The 24,027-nt window shown below is 42.5% G+C and overlaps 1 protein-coding gene and 1 long non-coding RNA gene across 2 annotated transcripts in view; one reads left to right on the forward strand and one right to left on the reverse strand.

Annotated features, from left to right (window-relative positions):
• Positions 1 to 24,027, forward strand: part of LOC134144358 (uncharacterized) — a 48,892-nt gene that overhangs the window by 18,335 nt on the left and 6,530 nt on the right. The window contains exon 2 of the long non-coding RNA XR_009959336.1: positions 12,414 to 12,598. This is a non-coding gene — a long non-coding RNA (uncharacterized LOC134144358). The remainder of the gene's footprint in view (positions 1 to 12,413; positions 12,599 to 24,027) is intronic.
• LOC134144224 (G-protein coupled receptor 55-like) lies at positions 3,968 to 4,957 on the reverse strand. The gene has a single exon (XM_062582998.1). The coding sequence runs from the start codon at positions 4,955 to 4,957 to the stop codon at positions 3,968 to 3,970; it is 990 nt and encodes a 329-aa protein (XP_062438982.1).

A 24,027-nucleotide genomic window follows, 5' to 3' on the forward strand; every position in this document is an offset into this window, starting at 1 on the left:
ATTAACAGTAAATTTATTAGAGGAGTCTACTTGGAAAATTCTATTTTCAAAAGAACTGTAATCTTAGCTGTAAGTCAAGGACAAAATTTAAGTTTATTATTTATATATAAGTTCATCTTGAAAAGCAGTGACTTGAAAGTGACACCCTCTTACTCAAAAGATCTACTTTTTATGATAAAAATTTGACTATTGTAATAGCCCTGTGAAACCAGCACAGCTGGACTCTCTTCCTTCTTTCTCTTCCTTCATTATCAGAAATTTAAAGTATGCTTAGGCAGGCTGCTCTCATTTACATATATAACAGGCAAAATTTGAGACAAATGGGATTGTATAAAAAATCACCTTTGACTAACAAAACAGTATTGCTGGTAGTGATAAATGGAGGAAAAATAGTCCAATTTAACTTCTGGTATCTGTTGTCTGAGTTTGCTGTGGTGTATGGTCTGAGCAGGTTGAGTCTGTGGACCAGTGGTACATAGTGGTCCCATTCTTACAGCTGTATTTCAAAGGTAGACCACTGATTCCTTCATTGAAAAAAGTAAGTTGATTTCTTTCTGCAAGTGGAAGTCTCATTCAAAGAGAGCTGTTTCTCAAAGAGCTCCTGTCTCCCTGCCCGTGTGTGCTGGGACTCTGCTGCTGACCAGGCACTGGTATGAATGTTTTCTCTCTAAGCCTAGTGAATCAGGCTTTTCCGCATACCTGGCTCTGAGAGCCTTAAGCACTTTTTCTCTCTGGCTGCTAGGTCTGTGCACTTACTTTTTTTAAGATTATGATTTGTTCTTTTTTAAGTACTTTGTGATAAATACTGTTTCATTAGTCCTGACTTCAAATATAGTACCTTACGTGATGGTTATGGCTCATAGATGCTTGCCTGGTGATTTTTAGGCAGTTAGTGCATTTCTGCGTTTTGGGGCTGTGCTTGCAGTGGAGCTGTTGACAAATAGTGCTGTGACAGCAGCAGCACTAGGAGGCAGCTTTTGTCCTGGAAGCAAAAAACAAATAAGCTTTCATATGGTGAGAATCACAGAAAGGTGGGAAGGTACCTCTGGAGTCCAGCTCCTTCTCAGAGCTCCAACATTCGAGCAGCTCAGCTGTGGCTTTTTCTAGTTACATCTTGAAATCCTCTGTGGATGGGTATTCCACAGCATCTCTGGGTAACCCGTGCCAGTGCTGCCTTACCTCCTAATGCAGAAGTTCTTCCTCATCTTGAACCCGAACCAAAGGCCATTACTCCTCATTATCTTGCTGGGAACTGCTGGGCAGAATTTGGTTTTGCTACTACCCCTTTGGCACATCAGGCGAAAGAAGCCCAGCTCCCTTGACCTCTCATCACAGGCTGGCTGCCCTGTGCCCTAGTCATCTTCCTAACCCTCCCCTTCACCCTCTCCAGTTTCTCCTCATCCCTCTTGAGCTGTGAGACTCAAAACTGGACATGCTATTCCAGTGCAGCCTCAGTAACACAAATAGAGGACAGTAATAACTTTCCTGTATGTGCTGGCCACACTTTTAATGTAGCCTGGTGTCCTCCTTGCCTTATTTACATGAAGAGCACACCATACCACAGCCTGGTGTCCGCCATCAGTTTTCCAGGAGGGCATCTGCATCAGCCCTTGCCTCCAGCCTGTGCCAGTTCATGGGATTATACCACCCTGGATGCAGAAGTTTGCATTTTTACTTGTTGAAATTCATGAAGTTTCTGCTGGCCCAGTCCTTGAGTTTATCAGGGTCCCTCCGGACTGAGGTTCTGCCAGTTGGCATCTCAGCCGTACCCCAGGCTTAGCATTGTCCACTGACCTACGCAGGGTGCCTACTGTATCATCACGCATCACATGTGCTTGATAAACTTTAAACTTTGTACCTTAAGAAGTGCCGAGTTTTTGCAGAGTTGCAAATTGCACCAACTTTAATTTGAAGTTTTGGATAATTGACTAGTCATGCAAGAAGAAGCTCCGAGCACTTTGGAGAAGATATTGTAGGGATTTGACTGGGAATTGTCAAGCATTTGCTGAGAGAAAATATTTAAAATTGACCAAATTTCTAGGGGTGGTTATCTTTCCTGCTTTTACTTTTTTATTTATTTCTGGTAGTTCAGTTATTATCTGCTGCCATAGTTATGAACCCAGAGTTCTTTCTGGAAAGGAAAATCGCCAGTTAAGTCTTGGAGCTGTTTTAAGGGAAAAATGGTAAAAGTTTGGCATGAAGCAATAATTTAAGAATCATACACTGCCATCATATTGAGGAATTAAAATATATTTTAAAATCAGAGCTCATGTATACAATTTATTTGCTAGGACATATTCTTTCTCCTACACGTCTTTCAGACACAAATTAATATCAAAGGTGCAAAAAGAAAGACTAACTCATATTGAAAAGGCTGCAGGTTTCTGAATAATCAAGACAATAGTAAATAATATTTTAAGAACCTACTGTTTTGGGAAGCTCTTCCTCTTGCTACTCTGCAGATAATGGCGAAGAAGAGGATAAAAACCTTTCTTTCCTCTGAGCTCCTCCATGGCTCAAGTGTGGTCATGCTTTTAATACTAACAAGTTTTCAAACATTCACACGTTAGATATGTGCAGTTTCCCACTTGCACAATCAGTAACTTGTACAGAAATCAGTTGACTGCAAATTTTATTTTCAAAACCAGCAAACTAGCCTCCCCCCACCCCATTTCTCTTTTTTGCTCCAGAGAAGAAGCCAATTTCTTTTCACGTTTTCAATAAATATAACATCTACTCTGAAACAAAGACCTGGTTCTAAGCAATCTTAAACAATTTTTACAGCTATTTTTAAAAGGCACCAAGATAGATTTCTTTATATGAAAATGTTTCTGGCTAAGGCACAATGAATCATATCAATATCATGGTAGAGGAAATAGAAAGCTTAAACTGCAACAATAAAGTCTTTAGTTTAAACTCAAGGCCAAACTTACACATGGTACAGGGTAGTGAGGTACCAGAGAGCTGACTGAGAAAGGTTGTGAGGCATCAGTCTTCCAGAGGTTTGTAAAGCAGAGTTATGAAGGCTTCTCTGACGAATGAGGTGGATGGAGCTGATCCTGTCTCATGGCTGGGAGACAAGAGTTTATCAGATGGGTGGTCCCAGCCTGTTTTTCTGGGATGCTATGGTTGCTTCCATAAGTCCTGTCTTCCAAGAAAGCATGAGAAGGCAGGCAGAAAGCTTTAATGCTTATCTCATATTACATCTTTGGCATAAATATAGTGATGATTACCCACAGCTGATCATGTGGGATCTTTCAGTAAATGCAGTATTTGAAGCAGTTCTGTTTTCCATGTGCAAAGCCAGTTTTAAAATTGCTGGAGAAAACGGTGCTGATTCCTCAGTGTAGATAACCACAAATGTACATCGCTCAGGAATGTATACTGGGCAAGCCATCCTCCATTTGGCAGAACAGGGTCTTCCTCAGTAATGGCCCACACTGGTGCCTAATGCTTACGGAAGGTATGGTTCAATGTTATAAGAGGCTGGCCAAGCTGTTCACACCGGAAGAGTTCTGACAGTAATGTAATGCAACGTTTACAGACGCAAAGAAGAGGAGTCAGACTTTTGGTCCTATATTACCTTTTAACTCTCAGTTATCTTCTAAGTTAGAAAGAAGTTTTGAAATAGTTATTTCTATTTTTGGCCCTAGCAAGTTTCTGGTCATGTTGGCAAAGGGAAAATTGGTGCAGTGGTGGTGAAGGCTGATTTTAAGTGGCCTTCTGATGATTTGTGTTGTTTTACTCTGGCAAGCTTTTCACATTTTAACAGATACCATGAAGATGAAGGACTATGATAATAAATTCCTTTTTTCCTAACAATTTTTTCCCTTTCACCATTAACAGGAAGAAAAATGTGTAGCAGGTGTGAACCTGTTCACCATTCACCAGAAAAATGCTGTCCTTTCTTCTTCCTCTTCCCTGCCGTGACCGGGGTGATTCTACTACTGTGTCAGGGATAACACTCTCAGAGTCCTGCAAGGCAAGTAGGAGCTGAGGAAGAGACGTTCTTCCACTGCAAGCAATCCCATCTCGTAGCACAAGGCTTAAAGACAGGACATAGTTCAATAATCTTCTTCATGTTCATTTTCTCACAAAATTCTTTTGCAGCAAAGTAATAGAAGATGGCATCCAGGCAGCAGTTCAGGTTGGCAAATATCATTGACACCTGAATGAAGAAGCTGATGTTTTGTTTCAGACTGCAGTCCTCTATAACATGCTGTCGTACCAGGCACTGTAGGCAGATCCCGAGATGGACTGGTGTGAAACACACCAAAAATACCACGAGGTTGATGGTAATGACTCGTAAGGAGCCACTGTCTTCTTCCTTCTTTTTATCTTTGCTTTTTTGACTCAGAAGAATAGAGATGTTTTGAGCAGAGCAGAAAACCATTGCTGAGAGTGGGATCAGAAATCCAAAAATCTCCACAGAAACAATGAGAGGGATGCTCCAGGCCTGTTCTGACATGTTGTGAAAGCACTTTAAATTCTCGTCTTTGTGAAACACATACATTGGGCTGCTGCAAAGCCAGACTATTGCCCAAATGAAGCAGCAAATAAAGATTGCCCACTTAGGGGACTGATTAGCTCGGCCTTTAAAGGGGTGCCTTATGCAGATGTATCTGTCGACAGTAATGCAGACAATAATGAAAATACTTCCGTACATATTGACGAAGTACAGAGACTCAATGAATGCACACAGGAGCCCGGGCGCTTCTGCGACAGAGTAGTACAGCTTGAGAGGGAGCGAGAGAAGCAGCAGGACATCTGCAATCGCAAGATTGATCATGTAGACTGACGTTTTAGTCTGTTTCTTCCAAAAGCAGCAGAACATGGAGAGGGCCAAGGTGTTGAGAATCAAGCCAAGAATGAAGGTGGGGATGGAAATCCCAAACTGGAGAGTCTTTGCTAAGCTGTCGATGCTGGTAAAGTTACATTCCTCGCTGTGGTTGGTCATTTCTCCCCTAAAGCACAGGGAGAATAGGTTGGAAGCACGGAAGGCCCCAGGTTAGTCTCTGTATGTATCAGAACAGAATACTTTCAGATACAATGCTTTCTCCCCCCTGCAAAACTGAGCTGGACACTTGATCAGTCTTTGCCTAATTTTGAAAGCGAGTCCTCATTTTAAGCACAGATCTTTCTATTTCTATTCTCAATGGCTTAATCTGTCGTAAAAGGAGCCTGATTCTTGCAGGCAGGTAGTCAGCATCCATTGATTGTCAGATCCTTTAGGATAACCCCGTTCAGATCCTGAATGTAGTGGCCCCTTCAAACCCATTCTTTCAAGGATTCTGAAGCGCACTGCTTGTAGCAAGTAACTTGTATGTCTATTTAAAGTTCCATAATGCTTGTGTTCAGTTCTTTCATTACAGAGAAATTTGTGAAATGAGTGTTATGTCTATTAAGTCAGGTCAAAGTGATAGCGGGGAATTTACTTTGAATATGATGCACATCTGTGATTCCCTATGCATCAGGAGCCTTTGGTGATATACTTTTACTGTCTCTGCACTCACATGGATAATTTTCTTTCATATAGTGCTTGTGTTTGATGCAGTTTTTGAGTAGGTCAGTTTAAGAAGGCTGACTGGGCTTTTGTCTAGGAGTTAATTGAGTAAGCAACGGAGAGGGGTTTTGAGAAACTAGTTAAGAAAGGAGCCTCTGATTTGGAGGACAGAAGGAGACAGGTAGCTAATAATCAATACGATGCAGGGCTGGACTTTACTAAAGAAAGCAAAAGAACAGTATTTTTTTTTGTTTTCATGATTACAACATAAATGCATATATATAGAGAGAGGAGGAGAGAGAGAGAGAGAGAGAGAGAGAGAAAGGGATCATGCATGCATGTGTGAGCCTGGGAGCAGGAGAGGGAGAGAAAGTAAGAGCAAGCAGAGCTGCTGAATATTAACTGACAATATGGATAGGCTTTGGGCTTTGCCAAATCTGCTTTTCATAGGGATGCTGATGTTATACTGGAAGCTGGAGGTAGGATAACTTACTGGAACAAATAAGTGATAGTGGAAATAATTGTATCTGAACTGAGAATGAGCTCAGAGCTTAATATGCTCAGGTTGGGGAAACCCGATTATTGCTAGCTTAGACTCCTAACAGAACTGGCACAAAAAGCTGAAAGTCCAACCCAGGAATTTTTATGGAGTCTATCAAGTAGGTATGGAATCAGTGCATCTGGAAAACAGTCAGTTTAGTGCGGGAAAGAGAGGCAAATGTAATTAAAGCAGTTCTGTATCTCTTAGCCCAAAGCTTCATACAGATTTTAAATTAAAGAGTAACTGAAGGCATGGTAAATGGAATAAGAAGCACAAGGCCTTTGACGGACCTTGCCAGAACAATGTTGTCTTTGATGAAATACCTGATTTTTCAGATAAGGGAAAGGTGTAAGGCACTTGGATTTCAGGAAATCACACTAGAAATAACTAAGTAACACTAGAAAGCCTGGGGGTTAGAACAAGGGTTGTTAAGTAGGTGAGGCTGTGGTTACAAGAAAACGGATGAATAGAAAAGAGCCAGGGGAAGGTTACTAGGGTGTTTCACAAATTCACATGGGACTCGTCCCTTGCAGCGGTTCAGTGGTGACCCTGTGGTGCGAGCGAGGGAGAGCTGCCAGCAAGATGGAATGGGGAGGTGCCCTCCGTTCCGGGGCCTTGCCTGGCCTGGCTGTGGGCAGGCGGTCTGCGCCACGTGAGTGGGACAGTCGCAGCTTTGTGCGTTTAGGAAATAACAAAATTAAATCTGATTGTTATCAGTGGATTTGTCTGTCAGAAATGAGACAAAAGAAAACTTTGGTTTATTAGTCGATCTGGAATTGAGTCAATCCCTTTGAGCAACAAATGTGAGGTAGCTGCTCAAAGAAATCATGTGGTTGTGGTACACATTAGGTGAGATAAATCCACTAAAGGTGGAGATGTATTGGCACCATGTGTATATGGGATCATTGCATGCAGACACTGTTCTCACCTGGATACAGGACGAGTAGGAGGAAATAGGAGTATTGTGCTGTTATGTCGGCATGTAAGTCCTATTGGGGGGAGCATCCTTTAGTTGGAGAAAAATAAGACAGCAAGAAATATTTTTGTGTGGACAGCACCTGTTAATCTAACACTCCACATCCTAGATATAGACATCAGAAAATTGCTTGCGATCTCTTTTAAAATTAAAAGGATGAATTTTGATTCTACGTTTATCAAGTTCCTATCTCACTGAATGCATTTTCTTTAAATTTGTTAGTCCAATTACATGTAGCATTAGTCCTGAAAATGCTTAGTTTCAAGAAAATGTTAGCCAGTCTCAAAAATGGAAATTTCAAGTATTCAGGTGGAGTGCCCTATTCTCAAAGGTCTGATGTTTTCAATCATTTCATGCGTCTCAAATTTTAATTTCACATTTTGAGTAGTCTGAGAGAGTTGTTCGCAAACAGTCCACACAGAGTAATGTTTGCCCAAAATTGTTTGAAGGATCATTTTCTTTAACAAATGAGCATACAGTCATTTAAAAAGCATCTTCTTTATTATATTGTCCAAGTTATTAATAGTATGTTAAGAGAATACTGAACCCTGAAAAAATGAACCTTCCCTGTATGCCTGAGACTGATTGGTATCTCAGTGGGTACTGGTGAATTGCACACTCATCATATAGAAGTTTCGTATAGATCGTGTCTCCTTAGCTTACTAATGAGAATTACTTTAGAGATAGCGTTAGAAGTCTACTTCCCCCTCCTACACCCTGTCCCTAAGTGCTGTCAGTCTGTCCCTGAAGAAAGCTGGATTACTATGATTCCGGTCATTTTCAGACAAATCTGTGTGGATTGTTACTTACCACTGTGTTGTCTTCTAGGTGCTTGAAAACAGATTTTTGATTGATGATTCCAGTATTTTTCCGAATATTGAGGCAAGTCTTAGTGCTCACAGTTTCCCAGCTCTTCCTTTTTCACCTCGTTTAGAGACAGGCACCATGTTTTTCTTTTCCTATCTTCTGAAGAAAATTCCACTATCTTCCACGAGTTTTCTGAAAGAATTGCCAGCAGCTCTAGGACTGTTTCAGACAATTTCTGTAATTCAAAGAATAATGGCAGAGCCCATGCTTAACACTGCTTAAGAGGGAGTGCTTTAGCCAGTCCAGACGCAGTGTTGTCACCGCTCCATGTGCTCCCTGTTTCTCCTATTGAGTGAGGATTTTCCATTTCGTATAGACTAGTTAAATATTAATTGGGCTTAACGGTGAGCAGGAGCTCGTAGCTAAGCAGGTAGCAAAGTTACTGATCTATGAAATGGAATATCAAGGTTTTACAGTATTACCTTTAATGATTTTCTTTTTTTTTTTTTTTCAAAGCAGCAAAAAAATGGGTTTCTTCTTGGAACTCAGAGCTGAGCTCATCTGATGCTAGTTGGTTTAGATAAGTCAATATGTTAGCAAAGACTGGAAGGGATGGATTAAGAATATGCTTATCCATGAAAGGTTCATAGGTAGAAACATTCTCCTACTGAAGCCTACTGTAAGCGTAGGTGTAGCTTTAATAGCAAGGAAATGATAAACAGATGACACAGAACACAGCAAACCAACCTTTTCAGTTTAGCTGCAGTACAAAAGAATGAGGCAAATTCAGGTCACTGCTTCAGCAAGGACTTTTACAGCATTTGTCACAGTTACTTTCCTAATCAATACGGACCAAATAATGTTACTGCTGTGAAGCTGATGTTGTTTATATTTGTTTTCTAGGTCATTATTCATGTTAGGTATAAATTACTGTTTTGCAGATGCACAAGAGAAAAGTAAGAAGAGTTAGTGCAATAAAGAACAGTAGGTCCCACATCTGCCATATGTTTAATTTGTAGTTGGATAGTTTCTCTCTTTTTTTATTTATGCATACCACTGAAGGTGGAAATCTTTTTCTGTTCTAAGACAAGCAACACTACGTATTTCATCTTGCATTTTGATCTTTACAATAAATAATCATCAGGCTATGTTAAAAATAGTGCTCTACAGTCAACGCTTCTATCAGATTATTGAAAAAATTTAGAGAAAGATTAAAATATGAATTACTTTACCTGAATCCCAGTAAGCATATCAGCAGCACTGCTTCAGTCAGGGTTAGTCTATAGAATTTGCCTACAGATGATAGCCTACTCTTACTATATGGCATAAACTTTACCACATCCTTTTTTTTTGTTCTCTTATTTTTTTTCCTATTTCAAAACACTCCGCTTGTGTTTCTTTCTATAGACCAGTGAAGGTGAAAGAGTGTAAAGGTTTGAATCCTCATTTGCTACCAGTCAGTAGTTGATACAGGGGGAGAGCAGCTTGTCTCCAAAGGCAGGGTTAGTTTTGGATTGGTCTTTACTTAGTACGAAGAAGCTGAGAGCTTTTACTGGCCAATAGTAGCTACTGTCACATCACTGATTATTCCATGTGCTGGAGGGGAGCTGGGCAGGTGGAAAGTTGTAGGAGTGATTGTCATAGAAATAGGGCTCCCCCCCCGTTTTTGGCCAATTTGCATGCTGGAGATCAGCTCTTTGGTACTCAGATGCTTCTGAAAGATGCAGATACTCGCATGGGTGCAGCTGTTAAACTATTTAAAGGACATGTGCCAGTTTTAGCCAGTTCAGGTGTTGGATTCATAGCTTCAGATTGGCAAACAAATGCTGATTGGCAAGAGGTAGAAGGGTATGGAGCACAAAACTGTGGTCTTCTGTGGGGCTCACAGTACAAAGATACAAGCCGGGACACACTTGTTGAAGTGAGCAAGCCATCTAACTCACAAGACACACTTTGTGTTTGCAACGATTTGCTGCCAATAGCTTTGTCCTAATGGAGCCTGAAGCTCTTTCTCTGCTCTGGGAGGTACTGTTTAATGTACAACATTTTGGAAAGATCATTACTCTTGCAAAGAGTGAACAGGAAGAACACGGAGAGTTAATTTGCTGTTGTCTGTGGTAGATGGTGGGCAAGAGTGGAACATACAAAGAGATTGAAGCTGCTGGCCAGCTGTGACTTGGTAGGGGGCAATGTCAAACAGATGCTCAAGATTACATAAATTGACATAATTCTACTGAAAAAAAGTTAATTGCAGTTTGATGAGAATGTGACATTCTCTTAAGTAATAATGCTGTCTCCAAGCTACCAGACTGGTAGAGGGAAAAAACTAAGTTCAGGCTCATTTGTATATGCCACATGGAAACTTTATATGAATGAGAGCAAACAGACTTTCTTCAGACCCTGTCTAGAGTGCGAAACTTGCCTGCTAGTACTGCAAACCACTCTTTCATGTGGTGCTAAAAGCTGACTGCTCTTACCTGACTGCTGCAACCCTTCGCTGAAGCAGTAAATACAGACCCCCCTCCCCCGAACCCTAACCTCTAAATGATATTTTTCAAATTACCACCTAGCTTTGGAGGTAATTTAGCCTTCAGAGGGATGTTCTGCTCTTCTTGCAAAAGGTGTAGCGCCAATGTTCATACCACAGGACTTGGAGAAGAGATGAAAAGAATCATAGAACATTCTTTTTCTACCTGTCTCACCTAAAAAAGAGATTTGCCCCCCCCCCAAAAAAAAAAAAAAGAAGAAAAGTGGAGTGCAAAGAAAGTTTAGGCGAGCTTGTAACAAAATCACGTGGCAGAGCAAATGAAGCCACCATGATTCATATAATTTGGGAACGTTATGGAATTGGGAGGTTTCAGAGGCTTTTTGACTTCTGTCTTCTCAGAGCTGTGGGCTAGTTAGAGTCTCAGCAATGGATTTTAGTGGTTCTGGGATCATGAAAGAAATCTGAGACTATGGTTAAATACTAGCGGAAAACAAATACCTTACAACTGTGTGTGACCTTTGAGTAAATTATTTATTATCACAGTACAGCCAAAATCAGATTGCTTCTTTAGTCCTCTCTCACAAGCATATTTCAAACTTAGTTTAAAGATGAATTTTAATGTTCAGTTCTGCCTCATTCGTAACACTAGAGGTCATGGAGCCTATGTCATTCCTCATGACTGTGAACTGCCCACCTTGCCTTGCTTGGTGCAACAGAGCTGAAAATCAGCATTTCTGCACGCATCAACCACATGTTTTGCTAAGTTGGCAATTTGCATGTGAGTTGTGTGGGTTCACTGCTTGTAGGTAAGCATGTTATTTGTTGATATGCAGATATGTTGCTCTTCTGCAGGCTGGTCCTTCAGTGGTTGAAATTAGGACAGCTTTACTGTAGGGCATAGTTAATGAGGCCAAGTTGAAAATGACTCACCCCGCCACCTGCAGATAGATTATCGGCTGAGAAATTAGGGCTTGCTTCCCCCTCTTTGGTGACTGCTTTTGTCATTTCTCTCAACAGGTGCTATACACGAGTATGTTTAGCAGTAAATATTTCCGAGACCTTTGCGCTTCCAGTCCCTTTATCAACCAACACTCCTGTTTAATAAATGCTGAATTCCAGAGTATCAAACAGCTGCAAGGCTCTGCGGTTTTTGGTGGGAAGGAGAGGACATGGTTTTGTTTGTTTCAGTTTATTTTTGACAGGAATGTCTTTAATGTTTATTGTTTACCCTACCTAGAGATAACAAGCTGTTCAGTATGTTTGGTTATCCTTTCGCCATTATTGTGTGCCAGTTAGCACACATACAGAGGGTGGCAGGAAAGGAAGAACTTAAGCCAAACTTTGTGTAACTAAAAGGAAGTATATAAGCAGGCAATTTACAATGCTATGGCAAAGATGAGGTATCGCTTGTGTATGCCTGGTGAGTTTTCTCCATCTTGAATCCTCTCTGTGCAATAGATGCTGCTGGTCATTAAGTCAGGCAGCAGCAGTGAGCACTTGACATTTTCAAGGAATCAGAATCTGTTTCAGAGGAAACACACTCATTCAGTGATAAACCACATTCATTTGCATTACAGCAACATGAATTCTGCTGTTCTTTTCTTTTACTGGAAAAATATATCGCAGCAACTTTGCAGTTCAGCTTTTACAAATGTCTAGAATGTGTGTTTACTTGAATATAATGACCAGAATGGGATAAGCTGTGTTTCGAATCTAGAATTAGGATACTCTAGTGCAAAAGGGTCAGATTTAGAAGACAAGATCTGATGTGACTTGTTATTCTTCTATATATCTATAAAGCATAGTCTCAGATAATGAGACTTAATTATTTGGAGTGATTAAGAGTCAGGAAAAGACACTGTTCAGTCAAGACCTAGGAAGTGAGTGAAAAAACCTGCTGTTTTCATCCTTGTAAAGAGTGCTGGTTGCAGTGGGGAAACAAAGGACTTGTGAGCCCAGACCTGAGTCTGAGCCTACCTCAAAAATATCTTCTGTGTTATGCTGTGGCTGGTTTCTCATTCTTTTATGTGTCTTTAAAGACTTCAAAAATTGGATTGTCAGATTGAGCTAAGCTAATAAGTTGTCTTATTCTGAACAGGCTACTGCAGCTTGCTAACACAAAGAAGATAGCCTCCCTTTTTTAAGAAGGGAGACTGCTAAGGACTTGTTGTAACAGCAGCTTATCAGCAGTGCACTTCTGCAAAGGAGACCTACCCCAAGAGAGGAGGATGCTACCACCTTCCCAGAAGATGTACCTTGATGCTCTTTCTGTCCAAATAACAGGTAAATTAAGGAACAAGTTCCATTTTCAGTAGTGACTTAGAAATTGTTCGTTGTACCCGGATTGGAATACAAACACTGTTTACTTTACTTGGAGCCTTTTCAGTTCATGCTAGCACTCTATGGATTGCTCACCACTATATTCCTCACCCTCATAAGCTGAATGCTTTTCAACAAAGACTGGTTTACAATGAGTTATCTTAACTGTGCAGTTGGGAATTTTGTATGGGTAGGGGATGTATTTTAGTCATGTAGCTACTTTTCTGCAATGACTGCAGGAGAATGCAAAATTGGAAATCAGGAAACCTGGCAACTGCAGTATTTTATGAAGAACAGCCCCATGCAGCCTCTGCAAGATGTGACAGGGACTTTAACAGACAGCGCAGTTACCCAGGACAGAGGAACAAGTGCAGTTGTTCTTGAGCTGGCCAGCTATGAGTGTAGATCTGTTCTGGACTTCGTGTAACAGACCTTACAAAGAAAATGTTGCATGCTGGGAGACAAGGTAATTGTCAATCTTGTAAGCAGCCATTCTGGGTGGGTGAGTAGAACTGTGAAAGTAATATTTTAGGGTATAGAATATCTTCAGCTGCATCTGCTCTAGAAAATTCATCAATGGGACATGAAGCATGCAATGTGGCATCTCTCTTGTAAATTCAGAGACCTACAGTCTGCAGCTGTGTGGAAATGATCTCATTCACTATAGTTTCTCTCATCTGAAGGTAAGCATCTAAAATAGATTTAATGAATCTCACTGCAGAGGTACTTATTCCTCTTGGTTGCTTGTAAAGAGCTCTAGATGATTAGCTTTACCTCTCCATGTTGCCAATGGGAAGATCTGTCCTAAACTACTGAAAGAGCTCTTGGTGGTGATGGAGATTACTAAGGCACTATAAGGAAGGACACTGCTCCCTTGTGTGTATTGCTACAGTCAAAACATATTCTGTGGGCAGCAGTAGTTGGGATCTTAGCATCTAGATAAAAAATTATTTTCTGGAAATCATTTACTGTGGTGGGGGAAGGACTCAACTGGTGGGTCTGTTTGATAGGGGATGCCACTTGATTTAGCCTGATGGGCTTTCTTTGCCCATAACATGCTGCTCCTCCTACCCACCCTCCAGACTTCAGCACTGGTCTTCCAGAAGCCAAAGGACTGAATAGGTACTAGTCTGTCTGGTGCCTAGGAGGACATGGGCTGAGGGGCTAATCTGTCCCTGCTCTGAGGCAGTGCTGTGCAAAGCTAGCACAGAAGAGGACCTTGTGCCTAGTCAAGAGCATGTCTGTTCATGTTCATGTTCTGTGTGTTCATTCCTATGCAGGAGCAGCAAGTCAAGCTGTAAGCTCAGTTTTAATGAAACTGTATAAGAATAGACATAGAGCTTCCTGCATGAATATGTCTAGCAGTCTGCCACAGTCACATTCACCAGTTCCCCCACCTGTTTGAAATGAAGAGAGTGACTGGTCAGTTGAGAGGATTTATGGTTGCTCTGCTCAGAGGGAGTAGTGCTAGTGAAACACAACCCACTGCAGATGCAGTCTACCAAACTCATGCAGTTCTTACAGTTTTTTCCATGTAGTGTGTCAGGACGCTCTCTCTCAGGAGCCTCCTGGAGAGAGAAAAATATGAGGTTCCTGAGCTGTTCTCTTAAAATGAGGAAGAGATTTTGTTTAATAAAGAAGTCATGCTCGCTAAACAGTGTGACTACCAAGGGAAATGGTAGGTGTGTGCAGATAACTGAAGTTTCAAAGGAAGCCATGAGCTTAATTTCACAGCCATCCAGAAAAAAGATTTAATAGTTACTAGCATGCGGATACAAACCTGGGCTCTAAGTAGAAGGACCCCATGGTTCCTAGCAGGCTTCTGAGCTGTTCAGGCTCCTGTCATATTGCAAACAAATAGGATATTTCTCTGCTCTGCCATGCCACTCCAGTGGCAATATATGGTCATTGCACGATGCTCTTTTTTCCCGCACACGGAGTAGTCAGATCTTTTGCATTTACATTTTACCAAGTGTTAGCTGAGTACTGTTGACTCAGACATCACCAATAGAAGTCAACAAATGATCTTGAACAAAATTAAAAATAGAAAAGAATAAAATAGTAGTAAAGAATAAAAGCTCATAAAATGTTCTTTTTTTAGTGTCATGAAGAAATCCACTTCTTCAATCCTGTTCAGCTCTTGCAGATGTCTGGACAAGGTCTTTTGGCAGGCTGCTGCATCTGTGGGAAACCTGGAACTTGTTGTGCGGTGTCATGTGGTGGCAGCTGGTTAGAAGTGGGTTCGTAGCTAATCCTGGGGCTGCAGCTGGAGCAGCATGATAGCTTCATTAGCCCTAGGTTGTATGCTGGAAGGTACCATTGTGCCAGTCTGGATGTAGCTTTTGGGGGTTGCTGGGGCTCACTTTGGTGTAGCGCTACAGCCTCCCTCCTGTGGGATGCCACACACCCTGCCGGGGCAGGGGAACACTGCACAGAAAAGAGGCAGCAGCTGTACTGCACACTCAGGTCTTGTACAGTCATTCCTGTACCTTCTCACAGACCATCCCGCACGAAGGAGTAGGAGCTGCCTCATCTGCAGGGTTTATGCACTCTTAATGCTATATCTTTATGAACAGCCCATTTCTGTCAAATGGCTTGCACTGAAAGAGAGCTGATATTTATGGAAAACTGCATTTTATTCCATTTCCTTTAGCCTTTCCTCATCCTTCTCTTCTCAGGGTGGGGACTGATTAGAGTCAAATGAAAACTGTAGGCTTGCCTTAAAAATAGCATTTCCAAGAGCTGAGATGTACCCTAGGTGATTGCAGGCAAGGTGAAGGTTCCTGTTTTACATTTCTGAAGTTTCTTGTAGGAAGGCCACTTGAGCATTTTGCGTTTCAGCAAAAAATTCTCCCCATCTCACTAAGCAGGACACACGTGTGTTTGCCAACAGGTTGGCTAGCCTGGTAAAGAGGGCTTTAAACTAGGAAGGATGGGGGAAGGGAAGAGTTAGAGACAGGGTAGTTAGCAAAACACAGCTCAAGTCAGGATGCCTTTTGTGCGTGCATGCAGCCAGGGACGTACATATGAGACATGGCTATGGGAGATCCTCTTGCACCCCTCCTGGGAAACCTGCGTGCCTGACTATCTCTGTGAATTGCCTGTGTACACCAGTGCATGCAGCATGGGGAATAAACAGGAGGAACTGGAGATCTGTGTGTGGTTGCACGGCCATGATCTCACTGCAGTTACAGAGACATAGTGGGATAGCTCACATGACTGGAATGCCGTCAGGGATGGCTATGTGCTTTTTAGGGAAGACAGGTCGAGAAGGCGAAGTGGTGGAGTTGCTCTTCATGTGAGAGAACAACTGGAATGTATCGAGCTCTGCCTAGGGGTGGATGAAAAGTGAACTGAGAGCTTATGAGTAAGAATTAAAGGGCAGGCTAATATGGGGGACATTGTTGTGGGTGTCTGCTACAGACCACCTGACCAGGAAGTCGATAAGGTCTTCTACAGACAGCTGGAAGTAGTCTCAAGATTGCAGGCTCTGATTCTCATGGGGGGCTTCAACAACCCTGATATCTGCTGGAAGGATGACATAGCTAGGCACAAACAGTCCAGGAGGCTCCTGCAGAGCATTGGTGATAACTTGTTCACATAGGTAGTGGAAGAATCAGGAAGGAGAGGTGTGCTGCTGGACCTTGTCCTAACCAACAAAGAAGAGCTGGTTGGAGATAGGAAGGTTGGGCGCAGCCTTGGCTGCAGTGACCATGAGATGGTGGAGTTCAGGATCCTGCATGAAAGAAGTAAGGCAACAAGCAGTATTGCAACCCTGGACTTCAGGAGAGCAGACTTTGGGCTCTTCAGAGACCTACTTGGAGGAATCCCATGGGTTAAAGCCCTAGAAGGAAGGGCAGTCCAGGAGAGCGGGCTAGTATTTAAGCATCACTCCAATCTCAAGAGTGGTGCATCCTAAGGAGAAAGAAGTCCAGCAAAGGGACCAGGAGACTGGCATGGGTGAGCAAGGAGCTCCTGGCAAAACTCAAAGAGAAAAAGAAAATAGAATGTGGAAAAAGAGACAAGCTGCTTGGGAGGAATATAAGAATGTGGTCAGAGTATGCAGGGATGTGATGAGGAAGGCTAAGGCTTATTTTGAATTAAATCTGGCAAGGGATGTCAAGGACAACAAGAAGAGCTTCTTCAAATACCTCAGTAGCAAAAGGAAGACTAGGGAAAATGTGGGTCCGCTGGTGAGTGGGATGAGGACCCTGGTGATGAAGGATACAGAGAAGACAGTTACTGAAAGCCTTCTTTGCTTCGGTCTTCACTGCTAAGGGCAGCCCTCGGGAATCTCAGACCCTGGAGACAAGAGAGAGAATCTGGAGAAAGGAAGACTTTCCGTTGGTCAAGGTTGATTGAGCTAGAGATCTTTTAGGCAGGCTTGACACCCACAGATCCATGGGCACTGATGGGATGCACCCATGAGTGCTGAGGGAGCTGGCAGATGTTATTGCTAGGCCGCTATCCCTCATCTTTGAAAAGTCATGGAGAACAGGAGAGGTGTCTGAGGACTGGAAGAAAATCAGTGTCACTCCAGTCTCAGAAAGGGGCAAGAAGGAGGACCCAGGCAACTACAGGCCGGTCAGCTTCACCTCCATCTCTGGAAAGGTGATGGAACAGCTCATTCTGGATGTCATCTCCAAGAACATGGAGGAAAAGAAGGTGATCAGGAGTAGTCAACATGGATTCACCAAGGGGAAATCCTGCTTGACCAATCTGAGAGCCTTCTGTGATGGAATGACTGGTTGGGTGGATGAGGGGAGAGCAGTGGATGTTGCCTACCTTGACCCTGGCAAGGCTTTCGACACTGTCTCCCTTAACATCCTTATAAGTAAGCTCAGAAAGTGTGGGTTAGATGAGTGGACGGTGAGGTAGACTGAGAAGTGGCTGAAAGGCAGAGAGTTGTGATCAGTGGTGCAGAGTCTAGTTAGATGCCTGTAGCTAGTGATGTCCCCCCGGGGGTCAGTACTGGGTTCAGTCTTCTTCAACTTACTCATCACTGACCTGCATGAGGGTACAGAGTGCCTCTTCAGCAAGTTTGCTGATGATACCAAGCTGGGAGGAGTGGCTGATCCACCAGAGGGATGTGCTGCCATTCAGAGAGATCTGGACAGGCTGGAGAGCTGGGTGGAGAGGAAACTCATGAGATTGAACAAAGGCAAGTGCAGAGTCCTGTACCTGGGGAGGAATAACCCCATGCACCAGTACAGGCTGGGGGTTGACCTATCAGAAGAAGCTCTGCAGAGAAGGGCCCGGGAGTGCTGGTGGACAAGTTAACCATGAGTCAGCAATGTGCCCTTGTAGCCAAGAAAGCCAATGGTATCTTGGGATGCGTTAGGAAGAGTGTTGCCAGGAGGTTGAGGGAGGTGATCCTGCCCCTGTACTGAGCTCTGGTGAGGCCTCATCTTGAGTACTGTGTCCAGTTCTGGGCTCCCCAGTACAACAGAAACATGGAGCTACTGGAGAGAGTCCAGCATAGGGCTACGAAGATCATCAGAGGACTGGAACATCTCTCTTAAGAGGAAAGGCTGCGAGATCTGGGGCTGTTTAGCCTGGAGAAGAAAGACTGAGGGGGGATCTTATCAGGGGGCAGGTTTAGTTCAGTTGGTTAGAGTGTGGTGCTGCTAATGCCAAGGTCGTGGGTTCAAACCCCGTACAGGGTTATGCTGAGGGTTGGACTAGATGATCTCCAAAGGTCCCTTCCAACCTTACCGTTCTATGAATGTCTACAAGTATCTGAAGGGAGGGTGTCGAGGGGATGGGGCCGGACTCTTCTCAGTGGTGCCAAGTGATGGGATAAGAGGCAATGGCACAAGCAGAAATGGAGGAAGTTCCATGTGAATATAAGGAGGAATTTCTTTACTGTGAGAGTGACAGAGTCCTGGAACAGGTTACCCAGAGAGACTGTGGAGTCTCCTTCTCCAGGGATATTCAAAACCTGCCTAGACACGATCCTGTCTAACATGTTCCAGGTGACCCTGCTTGAGCAGGGGGGTTGGATTAGATGGTCTCCAGAGATCCCTTCCAACCTCAATCATTCTGTGATTCTGTGATGAGCTCTGCCATAGCCTGAGTGATAGGGGTGCATTTTTTTAATGCAAGCTCTCCAGCCTGTATCCTTTGGTTCTGTGGCTTAGGTTTGAGAGGACTAGAATTGTCCTAAATCTTACTGCTGCTGTTGTATCTCCCAAGAGTTCCCAGAATGTGAAAGTCCCGATTTTAATCAATGAGTGATTAATGTGGAGATGCAGTGAGTGCTTCTGAGAAGTAGAAAGTGTCTAGGAAAAGCTAGTCAAATGGGTGGAAAAAATCCATGCATTTACTTCAAAGAGAGGTAGTTTTAAAGTGTTGCCTGTGCTGGCAGAGAAAAACAACCCAGCAGTGCCATCTCGGGGTAGTTTGTGTATATGCATTGGACTAGAAGCACCATGCTGAGATTTTGCTTCTCTTTTGTGTGGTTGTCCCTCTCTTTATATGTATATTTTTGTGTGCGCGTATATGTGTTGTAATGACATTCTAACATTAGTCATTCCTGTTTGTACAGGTTGCATGCAAGCTTATTTGTTGAGCTTTATTTTGCTCCCGTTTCTTTTAAGCTGACTTTGCTTACCACTTGTAATTTTAATAAGATAGCCAGACTTTGAGAGAGGAAGCTCTATTTGATGCTGCTCAAAAGATGGCTCTTGGATAAACATGCGTTAGCCTGAGGTGCAGGTGGTGTGAGGACTGTGTTGGGTGGCCTCCCTTCCTGCTGCTGCTATGAGTGCCTCAGGCAGCGCAGGTCCAGGTCTCTGCTCAAGCACTTGGCATAGGAGTGAGGCAAGGTCTTAGTCTAACCCCTCATGTACCCCTAGCCTGGCTCTGAGGGTGAGCCTTTAAAAGCTGTTCTGCAGCTGCCTATCAGCAAGAGCCAAGTGGCTAGGTAAGGTGTGGGCTATCCTGAGTCTTGATCCGAACTGGCATCCAAAGAGGAAAATTAAGGAGGTGACTTCAATCAGGCTGTAGCTTGTTTCTTCTTTGCAATTATTTGTCTTTCCTGTCAATCTGTCATTAGTATTTAAAAAAATAACTGAGACTCATGGTCTCAGGCTCTTGAATGCTTTGAGATTTGTCCCTGTCTAGATCTCTAGTGTGGCAGAACGGGGGCAACAGGAGCTGCTGTACTGTCCTGCTAGTCCAGCCGCCTCCTCGGGAGGAAATGCACTCCAGTGTGATTTGTTTGTTTTACTGAGAGTGGAAATTCATCCTTGTTTGTGCAGAGAGAGGTTGTGGTGTTTGAGCCTAATGGTCCTACATTTCCCTGTGGTGTGTAACGTTAGTTTAGCTGAGTTGATGCAGTTGTCTTTGTTTTGGCTGCGTACTGCAGCTGAGTGTCTTTGCATACCCATTAGAGTGATGAAAGGCTTCAGAAATAAAACCAGACTTCATCTGAGTATAAACCTGCCAGTTACAGTGATCACCTTCTGGATTTCAGCTGCAAACCAAGCGCTAGAGATTTATTTGAAATACTGAAAAGGTCTATTTCCATTAGCACAGATGCATTCCTATGCACAGGCTAGTAGAAAAACCTCATACCATGAAAGGGATCAAGAAGGCAATTTACAGGAAAGTAAAAAACCCCTAACAAACAAAAAGAACTTTTCAAATTATCTGACACTGGAATGGTAGAAACCGTCATAGAATCAGGCATAGTCTATACTTTTCTGAACAAAGCACAAAACTTAGATTTTCAGAAGAACTTAGAGGACAGAAGTTTTGGCAACTAACTTCATCAGATTCCTGAAATATCAGCCTGAGATGAGAACTTTTAAATTTCCTTGGGCAGGATCTCCTGTGGGTCTGACAGGCAGTCTCTGAAAGACACAGCAGTTATCTACAGCCCAGGGTGGTCCAGCCTGCTTGCTGGTGTGGGTAGCTTGGTGTGTTTGTGTGCATGTCTGTGTGTGTGTGTGTGTGTGTATGTCTCTGTGTGTGTGCACCAGCCAGGATGTTTAGTACTCTGAAATATATTTTTATTGCTTTATGTCCAGCTGCAGGAGCACTGGTCTGTGTTCAGTGCAGGAATCTGAACACGAGACTGGCTGCTCCTGGGAACAACTCTTGGCATTGGTAAGGTCTTGTTATGCTGCACTCCTGGGGATGAGGGCCTCTGAGGAGTCTGATAAAGGCCCTTATTTATGGTGACAGCTAGGTTTGTAGGACCAAAAGCTACAAACCAGGCTTATCCTAAGGGCCTGTCTTGTCTGTCAAGGGCTGACCTGGCTGTTTGTGGTAGGAAAGGCATGTGAACTGAATGCAAATGCTATCCTCTGCTTAAAACCTACCATGCTATCATGATAGGCTGCTCCAAATAATCACTTTCTTCCTATCTCAGGTGGGAAGGATGATTGCTAAGTGCTGTTTTATAGTGGCTTTACTGAGGTGGCCAAGAAACTTATGAATATAGGTCATCAAGTAGGAATTTACTTATATCATTGCCCTGAGTCTTCAGAAGTCTTGGGCTCCCTTGGGCCTCCTCACTGACCCCAGGAACTACTTTGTTTCCATGCACCATGAGTAAAATCTCTGGTCTTAGCAAAAAGGGGCTGTAGATTTTTAGAGTGTTTCTTGACACACCTATGCACACCTATGCCATCAGTCTACTCATTAGAAGTCACCCAGCCAAAACCCCACTGACCAGCACTTTCGTTGTGATGTTGAGCTTAGATTTTCTAGGCCAGATGGAGATGTTCCTGAGCAAATGATTTCTCCAAGTCTAAATCTACAATTTGAGTTTCCTGGGGCACCTAGATATAGACCAGCAACTGGCCAGATTCATAGCTATTTCTCTAATTCCCGTTGGTGGTCAGCCTGTTGTGTCTCCGGCCTTTGTGGTTTGGGCTAAGGTGACTTGTTATCCAGTCGCTAATTAAATAGAAAATTAAACAGACAAGCACTTTCACTCGTCTGGCAGCTTCTGACTGGCACATTTCTTATTTCTGAGTGGTTTTAGCAGATTTAGTCCTGTCAGGCATGGGGTGAAATGGCAGCATCTTCCAGGCCTCAGGGCATCTGGTTAGTGGTGTTACAGTGAGCCCGTAGATGGCTTACAGCCTTCTGAATTGTTTAACAAAAAAATTCTAAATGGAGGTTAATTTAAAAACAAACTGGATGACCTCACAGCTTTGATATTCTGAAATGTGTCGGCAGTTATGTTGTGCTCACCTAATGCACAGCTCCTCGTAGTACAGTGTTTTTTGTGCTTCTCTGATGAAATGTCTAGATTGTTAGGTTTAGCTCAGTTGGTTAGAGTGTGGTGCTAATAATGCCAAAATCGTGGGTTCAATCCCCATACGGGCCTCTAGATGGACTAGATGATCTCCTGAGGTCCCTTCCAGCCTTACCAATTCTATGATTCTATGTGTTCAAATCTGGCAACCCATGTGAAGGGACTTTACCTTTTTGCTGTCTTTCAAAGATTTCTGACAATTTACATGGTCCAAAAATTGGTGCCTAAAATGGTAACTGTAATAGTTACAGTAGTATTTTTACACTTCTGTGTAGGTTCAACCAACACAGTTGGTTGTCTAGTAGTAAGGAATACAGTAATTCATTGTGCTGCAAAACAAATGGATGTAGCTGATGACTGAATGAACTGTTTTCTAACAATATTTCCCTATACTTCGGGTGTTTTCGGGTGTTATGAAAATTATGTTCTCTGTTTGCAGCCTCCTATCCTAAGATTTACGTCTATTTACAACATGTTTAGTTGTTGTGGGAATAAGAGAACCTGCAAGACAATGGAAGCCATAGGTAGAATTTGAAATGGTGTTGACAAGTTGAAGATATGTCTTGGAAAAGAAAGGCGGCAATAAGGTGCAAGAACACGTGCAAAGTTTTACACGTATATAAGACGTGAGTGAACTTGACAGGCAGCAGACCTGAAAAAAGGCATCTGAGGCTTGCGGTAGATTTCAAATGGAAAGTGACTTAATGTTATACTGTTTTAGAAAAAAGCCAACATGATTGTGAGATATATAAATATTTAAGGCATTAGAGATCTGTAATCAGCCTTGAGACTGTATTCAATCATCTCTATGAAAAAAAAAAAAAACACCCCAACCTAAGAGAGAGCCTGGAAAATGGAAGACAGGAGCAAATGTAGCAAGGGCTTTATAGAGAAAGGCAGAAGTCGGTGAGTTTATTTAGAGTACAGAAGTTGAAGTGTGGATGGTGTATAACAGATTTTCAAATATATAAGCAGCAGCTATAAGTGGGAAGAGAATAAATAGTTTGCTATATCCACTGTGGGGAGGGGGGAGAGAAATAATGGACTTACACTGCAACTAGAGATACTGTGGTTAGAAATTAGAATAAACCTTTCTAATACAGAGAGTAATTAACCCCTGCACTGCAGGGTATTATTAAAAGCAGGTTAGACAAACTTCTGCTACGAATAACATGGAAATATTTGAACTGGCCTTTCTTTACATGACTTCTTAATGTCTATTCCTGACTTTTATGCATGTCTGTGCCCTCACATGCACCAGATTGGGCTGAATTGTAAAGATTTCCTTGAATAATATAGCAGCTGCTTGTGTATTAGCACTGAGGGGTACAGAGGTGACCCTGAGTAGGCAATTAGTGTGAATCAGTATAATGCAGAGTGGCATGAACTCTTACCTCTCTGTTAGTTTTCCTTACTTTACTGCAAATTGACAGTGGCCAGTACAAGTTGATATAATCACTAGACTGCTTTAAACTGTGTATTAAACTTTAAACCTAATCTAGCACAAATGTACTCCTTCCTCTTAGCAGTGGCTACAGCTGACTGGAAGTCAGCAGTTCTGTAGACCATCATACTAAAAGAAACCCAACAGCAGAGATCTTTAAAAATGGGGAGAAAAGGGAAAAGGATGTGGTAAGAATTAAGGTCATTTTCTTCAGATGCTTTTTTACAATCTGTCATCTGTAGATAAGAGTAAACTTCAGTGAAGCAGTCCCTTCTGGTGCACTGGCTTGAAATGAAGATAAAGGAGCTTGTATTTTAAGTTATATTACAATTTTTAAGAGTTGGCAACCAACAGAGCACTGGGTCTGACATTCTCTGCTGATTCTGTCTGATTAAAAAAAAAACAAAAGGTAATATCCACTGCATGGTGCTTTTTCTGGCAAAAGAACATTTGTATATAATTTTGTATCATTTGACTAAATGATGTCTAAATGCCTATTGTTCTACAGCCAAAATAATGCTGTAAAAGAATTGGGCAAGAATACCATGCTACTACTGTTAAACAGATAGCAACCATGGGGCTTAGTACTAGTTGTTGACTAAGTCACTCTTCTCTTGTGCATCCACAGATTTTTTTTTTTCCTATCATGGATAGTAATCTAGTAAACAAATACAAATA

This window comes from Rhea pennata, chromosome 9, assembly GCF_028389875.1.
Source record: "Rhea pennata isolate bPtePen1 chromosome 9, bPtePen1.pri, whole genome shotgun sequence".
Classification (NCBI taxonomy): domain Eukaryota; kingdom Metazoa; phylum Chordata; class Aves; order Rheiformes; family Rheidae; genus Rhea; species Rhea pennata.

Excerpts from the sequence above, each read along its gene's own strand:
- LOC134144224 (XM_062582998.1), bottom strand. The coding sequence starts at position 4,957 with ATGACCAACCACAGCGAGGAATGTAACTTTACCAGCATCGACAGCTTA.